The sequence below is a fragment of the Coenobita brevimanus genome, chromosome 46 (genome assembly GCF_032717465.1).
Source record: "Coenobita brevimanus isolate Jiangsu-jjx chromosome 46, ASM3271746v2, whole genome shotgun sequence".
Lineage (NCBI taxonomy): Eukaryota > Metazoa > Arthropoda > Malacostraca > Decapoda > Coenobitidae > Coenobita > Coenobita brevimanus.
Genome location: NC_136999.1, coordinates 14493460 through 14509135, shown reverse-complemented (window position 1 = coordinate 14509135; position 15676 = coordinate 14493460). Strand labels below are relative to the sequence as shown.

The window sequence follows — 15676 nt, the reverse complement described above, 5'->3', positions numbered from 1 at the left end:
ACGCTCTGCCTGTGTGCACGGAAATGAAAGTATGCAGGTCTGTAGACTTCGTGAGCTGCTGCACACTCGCTCTTCCTCCATGGTACAGTCCTATGAGGAAAGTAGACAGCTGTTCTAGTAACTGTTCTCACACCTGCCTTGTAAAGAGTAGGTGTGAAACACAGTACAGTTTCATCAACACTATGAAACTCCCCCACCCGTGACTGAAGAACATTTAGGTCTAGAAAAAGGTCTCTGTCAGAACAATCCAGACACTAACGAGGAATCTGTGGTGTGGGTCGATTGCCAGTTGAGTGTAGTAAAACAAGGTAGTGGTCACTGCCGTGGAGATCATCGGAGACATTCCACATAAAATCTAGTGCCCAATCAGGTGAAGACAGGGTTAGATCAACAGCTGACAGGGTACCAAACTGTTTGCAAATGTCTAGGATCGCCTGTGTTGAGGACACAGAGGTTCCAGTCCTCCACCAGTGACACCAGCAAGGCTCTTCGTGTCGTGGATTGAATATCACATCCCCCACAAAGGATGCCATCCGTCCTAATCCCCAAGATAATGACCGCCTGGGGGCTGCTGGTAAACCAAACCATCAAGGTCTTCGCAAAGTACAACGGTATTTAATGGGAGATAGACGTTGCACACTATGTATCTCCTCCCCAGGTGCAGCTGAATTTCCACTGCCTGGAGGGAAGACTGCAAGGAGAATGATGTGAAAGGCACATCAGAAAGGCTGAAGATGGCACAGCCACCCTGATGACCACCTGTAGGGTGTGGGGATGAGAATATACCAGCATATCCCTTGGGTGAAGAAAATGTCTAGTCCCCCAACAAAGTCTACTGGAGACAAACACAGACTGGATGGGTCTCAGCTAAGAGCAGCTGAAGCTTTTCTCAGTTACCTCTTAGGCCCCTACAGTTCCACTGTAGTACTGAGAATATTTTGTGTTAGTTTTGGGGCCGCCCCATTCTTCGCTAGATGGAGGACCCCTTGTTTGGAGCCACTGTTGGTGGGTGCTGATGGTGACTCACAGAGCCCAACAATTGGCTTCTTTTTAGCTGCTGAGGTTTGTGAAGCAGCAACATGATGCTGCTTCTTCTCACACCCAGCTACCTGTCACCTACCGTCAGGAGGTGACAAAGCAGGGTGATTGATGGTGTCCTGTCAATCTAGGCTTGATAGCTCTTACAGTGGTAGACCTAACAGGGGTTACCACATTACTTTGGTTAGACACAACCTCATCATGAGGGGCAGGAGGTCACACAAGGTGACAGTGTGTGTCTGGCTGTTGACGCCCCTGTCTGGGCTGTGAATGCAGCTTTAGGGCCATGTGCAGGGATGCGTGGAAGCGGGGAGGCAGCCCCACTCATGGGTGATCCCCCCGTGGAGGTGACACTGTTTCTCTCAGTTTTCGCCGTCACAGAATCTCCCCGTGACTGGGATACCTGTGGTTAGCATGCGCTTTGAGAGGCAGATGGGGAAAGAGGATCTGTTCTGTTGTATAATCACAATGTCAGTGGACACGGTAGGGATGGAGCCAATGTACCCGTAAGACTTAACATATACTGGTCCCACAGACCACCGACATCAAGAAACCAAAGTCCTCAAAGTCGATGATCACCTAGACATGAGAGGCACCTAGTTTCTTGCTGCAGCCTCCACAAACCCCTCAACATCCACTACAATACATGGCAGCACATCCACCCACACCAAGGAACATCAAAACAACACCCAGCACACGATACCATAAACAAATACTGTCATCTCTCCCCCCTCGCCCACCTCAGACCAGCTTCCAGAAGCATATCCACACTCAGATCACTCGCCGCTCCATTCAGTCACTTAAAGACAACACACAGCTGCATGCACGGCCTCCTGACATCCACCCTTCTGAATCCTATCTTCCTCGTGAGGACAGGGTCCACCTGGCCAGGCTGAGATGTGGGCACCATCCAGCCCTCTTAACCCTATTCGGTGCAACCCGTATCATTTTTGATACGCCCTAACTCATTTTTACCAATAAACTCTAGTTTGTAAGCAATGCATGGTCTCACGATTGTTTTCTTATTAAATTACTGGAAACACAACAAATGGTGATTCTGAGCGAAAAAACTGGGTTGAAACGAGCGTTTTCTCTAAAATTAACGATTTTTCCCCGTGGAGAGCGCTAAACAAAAAGAAAACGCTCGAAGATGAGTGGAATATCTGGGACCTTAGCCTACGGAAGCCTAACGGGCATCAACACAGCTTCCAGACGTACGATACGTTTCCTATTTTCATTAAAACAACTTTATTTTCTATGTATTATTCATTGTTCGTACTTTGTGACTCCTCATACCTAGTGAAATAGTTATTTCATTCACTAATTTTATTATCTATGTATTATTCATTGTTTTTTCTCTATGACTCCTCATACCCAATGAAATGGTTGTTCGTACACATACACACAGATACACACATGTGCATTGTATTGTGCACACCAATACACACACGTGTATTGTAATGTGCACACACACACACACACACACACACAAACCTCGCGGCTCTCGTGTAGGCGTGCCGGACGACGGTTAGTTAGCAATTAATTAGGGGACGGGGTGGATGTGCTGACGGACGTAGTCATGGCTTTTACTTTCGACTATGTTGACGACCCAGTCGAAGATTACTTGGAAGAGGTAGTTGGCGATGATGATGACCTTGCCTTAGATAGAGTAGCTGAGGGCGATGATGAAGATGATCAGAATGATGACAAAATGAAGAGTGGGTACCACTCAGAAACAGAAAGCCACTGGTGAAAAACAGATTAATCAGTACTTTGGACCAATGCTTGAGCAAACAAAATTATGACGAATTTGTCCTGCCACACGAGCTCAGGGAATATACCTGCATTTTAGAGAAACCCCAGAGAAAATTAGATATCGGTAAGTCAATAACATGGACCAATCATACAGAAGGTAGGCCTGTTGAGAAGGTATTGCCTAGTGAAGGATGTTTGTTAGGAGAGGCAAGGTCAGCTAATACAGAAATAATGGCATGGGAGTTGTTTATAACATCTAATATGATTGATGGTATTGTAACCCATGCTAAAACAAGGCATAATTACCGAAATTTCTAATACTGACAGTGCTGAAATACCAACACACGTCAAGATGACTGATGCCATTGAATTGAAAAGCTTTTTTGGCCTGCTCTATCCAAGAGGCTTGTTGGGACAAAATAAATATTGCTATAATCTTCTCTTCATGGAAGGGTTTGGTCACCCAATATTTGGAGCCGTCATGTCTGTAAAACGATTTGGTTCTTACATGCCAACATAACTTTTAACAACATTGATACCAGACACCAGAGATGGGTACACGATCAACATTGATATCAGACACAAGAGATACACAATCGGTTTGCAGCAATCAAGGAGCTTTTTGAACAGTTCAGTAATTGTTGTTGCTCAGTGCTGGAGCCAGGTGACTTCTTGACCACTGATGAAACGTTGTATGGGTGCAGAACACAAATAGGGTTCAGACTACAATAAGAGCAAACCCGTACTCTATGGCCTCCAGTATAAATCTATTAATGCTGTTAGATATCCATTTACCTTTAGGACAGCTGTATATTCAGGTAAACCTGGAGAGCCAGGACCACACTACATACGCGGTACAGTCCCAACAGTGAAAGCTCTGGTAAGTCAGTTACAAGCCTCAGTCGACCCTAGAGGTAGGATTATTAGCCTGGATAGATTGTACACCAGTATAGAGTTACTGGAGTGGCTTCAAACACAAGGTATCTCAGCCTTAGGTACTATAGATTCTACTAGGAAAGGCATACCACCAGAGATAAAGACAGTCACAGAAAGGGAAGATAGGTCATACCAAATTTACTGGAAGAAACACGGGGAGGAAATGACACTGAATCTTATGTAACACCCACCAAAAGCAAAGGTAAGAAAAATGTGTTACTTCTGAGCACAGTTTCCCCTATATTAGGCATTACCAAGGATGATTTGAAAAAAAAAAAAAAAAAAAGCTATATTTAAATTGTATGATTTCACTAAAGGAGGCACTGACATTATGGATCAGAGAATAAGTTTTCATACAGTACACACTAAATCTAGAAGATGGACAGTGAATGCCCTTGGCTACATTGTCGACACTGCCAGAGTAAATTCACAGACAATTTATTCGTTATATAATAATCAGGACCCAAGAAAAATTGCTTCAATCTCCTATGGCTGGCAGATAGTGAAGGCATTGTGTAATCTGCAAATTGAAAGGAGAAAAGTTCAGGCTTGTGGTCTGACCAGGAATACAATAGCTAAGATGAATCTGATGCTCGGACAGGGAGATGTAGAGAAGGCCGTCCCAGAAGTAACACATGAGAATAGGTCAGGCAAGCGGCACAAGTGTCATTCATGCCTGGAGTCTCTTTATGGTCCAGGATACACTCAGAATCGCCCTAAAATAAAATCGTCCACGAAACAATGTCAAGTATGTCACAAGCACACCTGTGATCAGCATTGAAATAAAGTATGTATGAAATGCTATAGTAACATGCCCAATCAGTGAAAGTCTTGTTTTGGAAATTAAGAATGAATATGCATGTCTGCGAATATGTATAGATTATGACTGAGTTTACGTTATATACGGATTATATTTTTGTTTAAAAATTTCCTTATATCTATCTATCTATCTATTGCCAGACGCCTCAATCCCATTTGGGGTGGCCACAAACAAATCGCCTCCAAGTCGCCCTGTCCCCCGCCATTTCACTGCCTTGCTCCCAACTCACACCCCCCTCTCTCATATACCTCTCCACCCCATCCCTCCATCTCATCCTCGGCCTCCCCCTCCCTCTTCCCGCCTCCACCTCACTCACATACACTCTCTTCGTCAATCTTTCACCCTCCATCCTCTCCACAGGCCAAACCACCTCAGTGCGTTCCTCATAACGCTTCCTATCACATCCACATCCACACCACAACGCTCCTTTATATCCTCATTCGTCAGCCTGTCTCTCCACGTGACTCCACAGGCTCCTCTTAAATAACTCATTTCCACTTATGATAGATGTAAATAGAGATACGGAAGGTGAGGATCTTGCGGCATAAGAATCCTCCAGCTTACTTATATTAGTTGTAAGTGTAGAGTAAAAAGGATGTTCGAGTGCGTAGGATCAAATACCGCCGGAAAATACATAGATTAGGAGCATAGGCATGGATAGCCCCGAGTTAACGGTTACTACTCTTTCGACCTGTGATGGGCTGTGGGTCACTGAGGGCCCTGTTAGTTAATTGGCACCCGTCGGGATCTTTTTAACTTACCAGGGGTCGATGCTGCAGGGGGTGGATCAGCTGAAATGAAGCATGGTCTCGCAGTGGAGAGGAGCTGGGGCCTGATTGACTGCTGTCTCCCTTGAAAGCGCCAGGCAAGGCTCTGGACCTAACTCCTCATATCCACACTGTGTCTGTGCATTAACCAGGGAACAGCTTGTTCTCCGGTTAACAGAGATGTAGGGTTTAACCAGGAAGCTACAGGCTGCTCTAAGCGATTCAGTAATCCAGAGACTGGCACGTTTCCTGGTTAACAGTCTACTTGTAAGAATTTAATGGTGACCCCAGCTGCATTTTCTCGTGGTGACTACTAACAAAGGATCAAGGGTGACTTCTGGAGAGACTGACTAGCTGACCGACAAAGGTCTCAGTGATAGGCTAGTGATTGACCAGTGGGAAATTACTAATAAACTGACATCAGAAGGACAGTCTACTGACTAATTTGTCGGTATTTTTGGGATTGACTGCCCCACTGAATAACTATTGATTTATACTGTATATTGATGATGTTTTGGGAATAACTATTCATAATTGAATATTTGTTATATTGCATTGCTCTGAATACTCCTTGGGGCGTAGCATGTGCAGATAGAGCTACCGTGCCTGAATAATTGGTTATAACTAAATATTTCTCTGTGCCCTTCAATTTTAATTTGCAGTACTCAGATTTAGAAATACCTATATAATATATTGGTGACAACAGATTCAGCCTTCTCAAGGACCTCCTTCAGCTGTAAGTAAGGAGTGAGAAGCAGGTAGACCTTTATTATACAACAGAGGGGCAGGCAGAATAGGAGGTAGGTAAGGCACAAGGCTGTTGATGTGGAATTTTCAATTATTATGCAATATGCATGCCTTTTCATGCATTTATCTCCCGTACATCTACCGCCTTCTGCCTTATCTACCTCCTGTTCTCCCCGGCCCTTTCTCACTCGCCATCCATTTGTATGATAAAGGTCTACCTGTTTCTCACTCAGTTACACGTGAAGTGGGTCCATGAGAAGGTCGAGTCTGTTTTGTTCTCACGAATAGATTATATTTCACACACCAACACAATCCTCACAAACCACCACAGACCTCACACACAAGCACAATCCTCACATCACCACAGTCCTCACACACCACCACAGTCCTCACTCACCAACACAGTCCTCACACACCAACGCAATCGTCACACACCACCACAGGCCTCACACACCACCAGTTCTCACACCACCACTGTCCTCACTCAACACAATCCTCACACCACCACTGTCCTCACTCAACACAATCCTCACACACCACCACAGTCCTCACACACCAACACAGTCCTCACACCACACGTGTAAAATTAATTAATAAGAATTTTTTACTTCTATAATATCATTATTATATAGTGGTAATGACATTTGAAAAATAAATAACTACTTTCTAAAGGGAGGAGGTTGGGGAAAGTGGTTGGTGGGATACATGGCGAGTTGGGTCCTCGTCCCCTATCCTGGTTACACACTTTTTTTGAGTGTGGCTGAAACTCGCTTAGGTAAATATCATATTCAGTCATTAGAAAGAAATATATAGTATTATTCTCATCATCATCATTATGTACTTTCCATTTTGAGTCCACAGCAGGACTGGACTCTTCGCTTAGGGAGGTTTTAGTTAGGAAGCCCTAACCCACGGCCCCTGCACAGTTGTTGACTTTATACACGGGTTTTATTCGCTCCTGTGTAGAGCACAGCTGTCATGTGTGGGGAGGCTCCCCACACAGTTCTTCTCAACAGGATGGAGTCGGAGACTTTTCGTCTCATTAACTTTCCTCTTACTGGCTCCCTTCAACCTCTGTCTCTTCGCGGGACTGTTGCATCATTGTCTCTTTTCTATCGCCACTTCAATGGTCACTGCTTCTCTGAACTGTCTGCTTGCATCCCTCCACCACCACGGCAGGCACGCAGCACCCGTCTTAGCAACAAACTCAGACCTTTTCTGTCCAACTCTCTAATGCAAGAGTTAACCGTTGCTCCAGTCATTCATGTATGCAACAGGTCAACTCTGGAATTGTCTCCATCTCTGTTTTTCTTACTGCCTACGGTCTCCAGTCTTTCATCCACAGTGTCCAGGCATCTCGAAATGAACTGATCTTGAATTTGGCTCTGCTGTCGTTTTTTTCTTGGAGGGAGCAATTTGTAGGTCCTGCCCTTTGGTTCCTCCTTTCTTGCATAAAAAAAAAATACTTGCATGTATAACCAGAAATTATTTACATGCTTACATTATTAGATTTCCTTGACTAATAGCTACCTCTCCATCAACTAGTCTACTTAGTAGTAAATCCACTGAAAGTGGGTTTAGGAGTTATGATGGTGAGGAAGAAAGGGAGAGTATTAGTGGTGGCGAGTGAGTGAGACGGTGGTGAGAAAAAAGCGGTGGTAGTGAGACAGGGAGAGTGGGTAGAAGGGAATATAGTGGTGAGTGTGAGGGTGATGGAGGGAGGGAAGGTGGTGGTGAGGATGATGGGAGGTGGTGAGTGTGAGGGAGGAAGGGTGGTGATGTTGATGATGAGGAAGATGTGTAAGCTATCAGCTTCCATGTTACGGACGGTGTGTGCGTGTGAGAGAGACAACAGTAAACGATTTATTGATACTGCAGCCCTCAGACTGAAAATATAGCCTACAGCTTTGATATATGGCAAACATGATAAGCGTTGGTGAGTGGTAAAATATTTGGTCATTTGATATTTACATTAATTTTAAATTTGATAATAGTTAAACGTGTGTGTGTGTGTGTGTGTGTGTTTCAGTGTGCGCGGGTGCGGTACGATACGTTTGGCGGCGCTTGCCTTGCAACGGCGCCGACGTGTCCGAATGCGTTCCTTTTACTTCGTCAAACCAATAATATTACTCAAGATTCTTTTCACGATACTAGGGTCGTAAGTGTGGGAAATCGCCAAGGGTTGCACCGAATAGGGACCAGAAGAGGCTGGATGACTCCGTCGCTGATGCCTGTCCAGGATGCAACACAGCACCCCATACTATTAAGAACATTATGGAAGACTGCATTGCACACAATCTCCTACGCCAGCAACACAACATACTGTACACTCTTTGAGAGCTCTGTGGGAAAGCCCGGTCTCGGCCATGGCCTTCCTAAGGGACTCGGGGCTGTTCGGCCAGACTGTCTAGGGAACAACTACTACTACTACTACATAGACTGGTATACTCCTTCGAAACTCAGACACGGAAATATTACAATTTTTTAAACATCTAGCCTTCATCTTCATGCTTGTCTATACCTAAAGCATTTCCTAAAGAGGCAAAAACATAACTACAACACCTTATAAAATAATCGACACAAATGCCGATTTCTCCATAGTCTACTTATTATTATTTCACAGATCTTTTTAGCTATAAAATGATAAACCATTCGTTTTTTTTTTATTTTTTTTAATAGAGTTGTTTCATTCTCTATTGGGTCGAAAGCACGATAGATACTGACCGAAAAATGTTAAAGGTAATAGGTCCGGAATAGGTAAACTTTTACAGCTGTGATCCAAATTAGACAAAACTTGGTAGAAAGGTTGCAGTGAGTAAAGGGTGAAGTGTTTCAGATTTGAGAATAATCGGTCAAACTTTAACGTCATAGTGCAGTGTCAAACTTTCAGCCCTATAACTCAAAAAATTTCTTATTCAGTTTGGACTGAATTTAGATGAATGATTTAGGGTCAGCCTTAGAATAAACTGTTCAGTTTCAAGAACAATAGGAAAGGTCAGTGTCATTGGGCCGGGCCAACTTAAACACTTACGATCCAAATGGAACCAAACTGTGTGGAGGGGTTCAGCGTTATGTAAGGATGAAGTATTTCAAAGTGATAACAATCAATCAAGGTCAAGGGTACAAAGCTAAGTTAAAAGTTCGGTCATGGACCAATTGCAAAGCGTGTGTGTTGTAGCCCACTGTCTCGGTGCTCATTCTTGTTATTTTCTCCAGAAATTGTTATTCATATCATGACAGATTTTTCGAAATGAAGTGGGATCATCAGAGCCCTCATTAATCACTTCACTACTATGATCTTAATTAAAAAACGGACAAAACCTTCGAAGTTTTCTTACACAGACACTTGTTTTTAAATCCCTAAATGATGGTGAAAAGACATTTAATAAAATGTGTGAAGATGTAGGGCTGACAGTGCTCTAAAAACCATTGGCACAAGGTCGAAGAAGTAAAACATGTTATCGCATTCCTACGTTTATTACTTCCTACACCAGTCCGTGCCATTGTGGTGTAACATACTGTGTGAATCCGAAAAATGTAATTTTTTATTTATACTAATGAAAACAAAAATGATGATGATGATGGTGATGATGAGGAAAACTGTAATGGACGATGAATAGGAAACAACGGTTACATCAACATCGACAACAACAACAACGATAGTCATCATCATTATCATTATCATCATCATCATCATCATCATTCTCCCCTCCCAAGGGGGGAATCACACCAGCCGCGAGCCGATACGTATCTAGTTCGACTCGGAATATGACATTGGCCTTTGCCTACTTTCACTAATTTCAGACTCGTAGGAGATTTTCATCCCTTCTACACACCTAAAATTTAGTGATTGTATCTTGAGCGGTTGCTAAGTTATCGTGGTAACACACACACAGACCTTGACCTACTTTCGCCAATTTCGAACTCGTGATCGATTTTTTTCCTACTACAAACCTGTAAATTTTTTAGATGATATCTTGAGCGGTTGCGAAGATATCGTACTAACACACAAACACACACACACACACACATACACACACACACACACACACACACACACATATAAACTGAAAACAATACCAGCTTCGCTACTGTGGCTGGTAATCATCATCATCATCATCATCATCATCATCATAGTAATAATAATAATAATAGTAAGCAAGTAGGTATGCAGATTTTTCCTTAGCATTCCGAGAAAACAAGGAAACTCCATACCCAGTCCCGCAATACATACAGTATACCGATTTCGCTGAAATCCCTGTGCTCACTTTCCCTTATTTCTGATTGTTTTTATTTTAAGGCGGGGGGCTGACCCCCCGAGAATCACTGGAAGGGTCATGCTCCCAAATTATTGCATTGCAGATAAAAGTCCGATGTACAATATATGCTAAGACATCAAAGCCATATCTGCAATCCTTTCACAGATCCTTTGAATTTTTAATTTCCTCATGAGGGCTCACCCCCTTAAAACTCGTGGCTGGAAAACTGTTTTCAATGGAAGACTTTCACAGGTATCACAAGATCTCACCTGGGATGGGTAATTTAATATTTTCCCCAATTTCTGATCACTTTTATATACTTGATATGGTATTAGGGATGAGAGTTCATTGTACAACATGTACTAAGATATCAGAGCCATACCTGCCCTCTTCTCATTGTTTTTGAAAATATTTAATTTGGTTAGTGGGCTGAATAAAGTAATAGTTGGAGAATTGTGTAGCCTAGAGTGGAAGACCTTCAGAGTAACCACGTACTCACCTGGGAAGTTTTATTACCAGTCGCGATAGCCAAGCTTGTATTGTTTTCAGTGTGTGTGTGTGTGTGTGTGTGTGTGTGTGTGTGTGTGTGTGTGTTCGCACGATAACTTCGCAACCGCTCAAGATATCATCGCAAAATTTTACAGGTGTGTAGTAGGAAAAAAAAAATCGATCACGAGTTCGAAATTATTGAAAGTAGGTCAAGGTCAGTGAGTCTGCTACCACGATAACGTCGCAGCTGCTCAAGATATCATCACAAAATTTTACAGGTGTGTAGCAGGCATGAAAATCTCCTATAAGTATCGTTTTCAGTTTGTCTGTCTGTGTGTGTGTCTGTGTCCGTTAGCACGATAATTTCGCAACTGCTCAGGATATCATTACAAAATTTTACAGATGTGTAGTAGTGATTAAAATCTCCTACGAGTTCGAAATTGGTGAAAGTAGGTCAAGGTCTGTGTGTCTGTTATCATGATAACTTCGCAGCCGCTCTAGATATCATCACAAAATGTTACAGGTGTGTGTGGAGCAGGGATAAAAATCTCCAATGAGTTCGAAGTTGGTGAAAGTAGGTTAAGGTCAAGGTCATATTCCTAGTCGAGCTAGATATGTATCGGCTCACGGATGGTGTGCTTACCCCCTAGGGGGGCCTCTAGTTCTGTTTTTATTTCTTATTTCTGATTTTTTTTTTTTTCATTAGTGGGCTGGCTCCCCGAAAAGCATTTTTCCAATTTCTGAGCTTTACTTTTTTGAAAAGGGTTAAACCCCCCCGGGAATCATTGGGGAGGGGTCACCCACCCTAAATATCGATGTGCAGTTTCTTCTTGTGCAATGTGCCTTCAGAGAAAACATGGAAACTGCATACCCAATCTTGCGATCTGTATGTTGATTTCAAGGAAATCCTTGTGCTTTATCGTATTTTGATCGTTTTTAGGTTTATGAGGGTGATAACCCTTCCAAGAATCACTGGGGATTCACGCTTCAAAAATTACATTACAGACTAGAGTCCAGTGTACAACATGTACTAAAATATCAAAGCCATATCTGCCCTCCTCTCACTATTCCTGAGAATATTTTATTAGGTGAGGGAAGACTCACCCCCTTCAGAGTCAGGAATGGAAAATTGTATAGAGTGGAAACCTTCCCAGTAACCGCACTAACTCACTTGGAAAGTTTCATTTAGGTGTCTCCCCCATTTCTGATCGATTTTATTTTGGGGAGGGAGATGACCCCCCAGGAATGCATGGGAAGGTCACACCACCTAAATATCACATTGCAGTTGACAGCCCATTTTCCAGCATGTACTAAGATATCAAAATAATATCTGCTCTTCTTCCCCTATTTTGTATCCTTGATATGTTTTGGAGGGGGCTGACCCCCTAAAAATAATGGTAACTAGCCGAACTGACCAGAGAACTTTCGTTGAAATCCATCTGTTCACTTTTCTTTATATCTGATAATTGTTATTTTGGGCAGGGGACTGTCCCCCGAAGAATCATCGTGGGGGTCACGCTGCCTGAATACAGTATCACATTACTGGTAACAGTCCATCGTACGACATATACTACGATATCAAAGCAATATCTGTCCAATCATTATTTCTGAGAATTGTAAATTGGGTAGGGGGGACTGACCTTCCCAAAAACCATGTTTAGAAAATAGTATACATTGAACAAGCTTTCCAGGAACCCAGCAAACGCACATGGTAAGTTTCGTTGAAATTAATCTGCTCGCTTTCCATTATTTCTGAACATTTTTTTGGGGGGAGGTAGGGACTAACCCCCCAAGAATCACTGGAGGGGTCATGCTCCCCAAATATCACATAGCGGAGAAGAGTCCATCCTACAACATATGCTATGATATCAAAGTCTTATCTACCTTCTTTTCATTATTTTTGAGAGTTTTTAATTTGGCTAGGTGAGCTGACCTCACTAATAATGAAGGTCGGAAAACATTATACGGTATACTCGTAGTGGAAGACCTTTCCCGGAGCCCGACGAACTAACCTGTGAAGTTTCATTCAGATCCATCAAATACCCGAGGAGGAGTTAGAGTACACACACACACACACACACACACACACACACACACACACACACACACACACAGCCTGAGTATAGCGCTGTGGTATAGGGTGCATTGCCGAAAATGATACCATTCTGTTTTGCATGATTAATAATAATAATAATAACAATAATAATAATAATCCATCCATCCATCCATCCATCATCCAATTCTACGTTGCCCCATGAGGAGCGTAGGAGCCCGGGGCTAGGGAAGTTGATCCTGACATTTAAGATGAGAGTGGCCAGCCTCACTCATCCCTAAGTGGCATTACTTGAGCAATAAACCCCAACCATGCCTTGGATATAAACCTTCACCAGCTCAATCCAATTGGAGTGCCGTAATTACCCACTAAACCACCAGGCGCCAAATAATAATAACAATAATAATAATAATTACAATAAAAGTGCTAACCAGAGCCCCCCCCCCCCCAGAGAGGAATCACACCAGCCGCGAGCCAAGACATATCTAGCTCGGCGCTCGGAAAATATGACCTTGACCTTGACCTACTTTCAGTAATTTCGAACTCGTAGGAGATTTTCATCCCTACTATATACCTGTAAACTTTTGCGATGGTATCTTGAGCGGTTGCGAAGTTATCATGGTAACAGACACAAAGGCCTTGACCTACTTTCACTAATTTCGAACTCGTGATCGATTTTTTTCCCTACTACACACCTGTAAAAAAATTTTATAATACCTCGAGCGGTTGCAAAATTATCGTGCAAACAGACACACAGACAGACAGACATTTTGAACGCCATACCAGTTTCGTTATCACAGCTGATAATAAATAAGTAGTTACCTATTAACTTTGTGTAGCCATATTAGGAAAGCTTCGCCATAACTATTTGTAGTCGAAATTTTGGCATCATAAACAAGGCTGTGACTTTTAAAAGTAGTTCGAAGTCTTTCACATTAGTAACATGCACTTAGATTAACCTAAGGTAGCTTCTGTATTATCAGCAAGATCTGAAAAAAAATGTGTGGAAGAACACATTAGTACATTTTACATTTGACTCAATAACTGGAAAACTGTAGCCTTAAGTGTAACCATATTTCTTTCAGATAATAAGAGGGACCACAGATAGTTTGTGGTTTCTCTAAAACGTGCAACAAAGAAAACACTGAGCACATTTGAATTCGGTATTTTCCACTAGGCTAAATGGCAAAATATTCAGCTAAAATTCTCAGCAAACTCTTTTATCATAGGATTTCCAACCAAACAGCCGTAGTTCAATTAGTTTCTGATATATTTCAACTTCAAATATGCAATTTTTGCACCAGAAACGAGTATATGAGTTTCAAAAATAGGTCAAGGTCATTTATATTTGGCACAAATACTTGAGTTACCCTAGGGTGCCTTCCTGTACATTATCATAAAGATCTGTGATAAGTGCAAATCATTATTATTATTATTATTATTATTATTATTATTATTATAACGAAAACAATAAGTTTCGCCTTTTATATGGCGAAGCTTAATAACGACAATGGAAATAACGCTGCTGATGATCATTTTTGCAGGTCGTCGTCAGTGTGTTGGTGAGAGCCTGGCCCACATGGAGCTGTTCATCGTTGGCACCACCCTCTTCCTGAGTCTTTCCTCCTCAGTCCCACCCGACAAATCTCTTTCCCTCAGTCCTCTACCAGGCACCCAGATCTTACATGTACCCATGCCACAGGACGTTCTCGTTACCGTCAGGGGAGAGTAATTCATCTAGTGATGGCCAACAGGGTGGATTACCAGCCGCGATAACGAAGATTGTTACCAGTCGCGATAGCAGTACTAGGGTTGTTTGTTTGTTTGTGTGTGTGTGTGTGTGTGTGTGTGTGTGTGTGTGTGTGTGTGTGTGTGTGCAATAACTTCGCAACCGCTCAAGATATCATCACAAAATATTACGAGTGTGTAGTAAGAATGAAAATCTCCTATGAGTTCGAAATTGGTGAAAGTAGGTCAAGGTCTGTGTGTCTGTTACCAAGATAACTTCGCAACTGCTCAAGATATCTTTAGAAAATTCTACAGTCGAATAGTAGGGATGAAAATTTACGAGTTCGAAATTGGTGAAAGTAGGCTAAGGTCAAGGTCATATTCCGAACAGCGCAAGATATTATGTATCGGCTCGCGGCTGGCGTCATTCCCACATTGGTGGGGCCTCTAACTGAAGTTCTTTTTGGTCCATAGAATATACAAAAAATTGTTGTGATGCTAAAAATGAAATAAAGACAATTGATTCCTTCCGCAAAACTTCGACATGATTAACTTCCCTCTCTAACTCCACCCTCCATCCCAGGCAGTCGTCTTTAGTCAGTACGAAAGAAAAAATAAATAAATAAAAGGTGGCTTAAAGGGTGAGGAATTTAATGAAAATTAGCTAAATCCATCTGCAAACCCACAACCAACTGATTTCTCCCACTCTTCTACTCGGCAACCCAGTACATCATCAACCCACACCATAGGACGTACTATTAACCGTCAGGGGAGAGAGATTTGTACATTTTTCTTGAGGTGAAAGGAGTAAAATGGAAGCTCTTGACTCATTTCTAAGACTTTTTTTTTTTTTTTACATTCTTTAGCAGTTTATTAAGGTATGGAGAGAGTCTTTGAAATGGAAGCGCTAGATATAGTCTTCATTAACATCACAACTATTAGAAATCCTTCCGAATCAGAGAGTAGTAAAATCGTTTAGAGTGGCAAAAGTAAGTCACTGATGTACAGTCGTTAATTTCTTCTCCACACCCCAGTCAAAAACGATTTCCCCCAGTCCTCTACCCAGCAGCTCGGACCATCATCA

At 42.4% G+C, this 15676-nt stretch overlaps 1 protein-coding gene across 1 annotated transcript in view; it reads left to right on the top strand.

The window, feature by feature from the left end:
- The window catches only part of LOC145398654 (cytochrome P450 2L1-like), a 112574-nt gene extending 97978 nt beyond the window's left edge, over positions 1 to 14596 (top strand). The window contains exon 10 of the mRNA XM_080271460.1: positions 14409 to 14596. Within this exon, the coding sequence (XP_080127586.1) occupies positions 14409 to 14596 (188 nt within the window). The remainder of the gene's footprint in view (positions 1 to 14408) is intronic.
- Positions 14597 to 15676: the final 1080 nt, after the last annotated feature.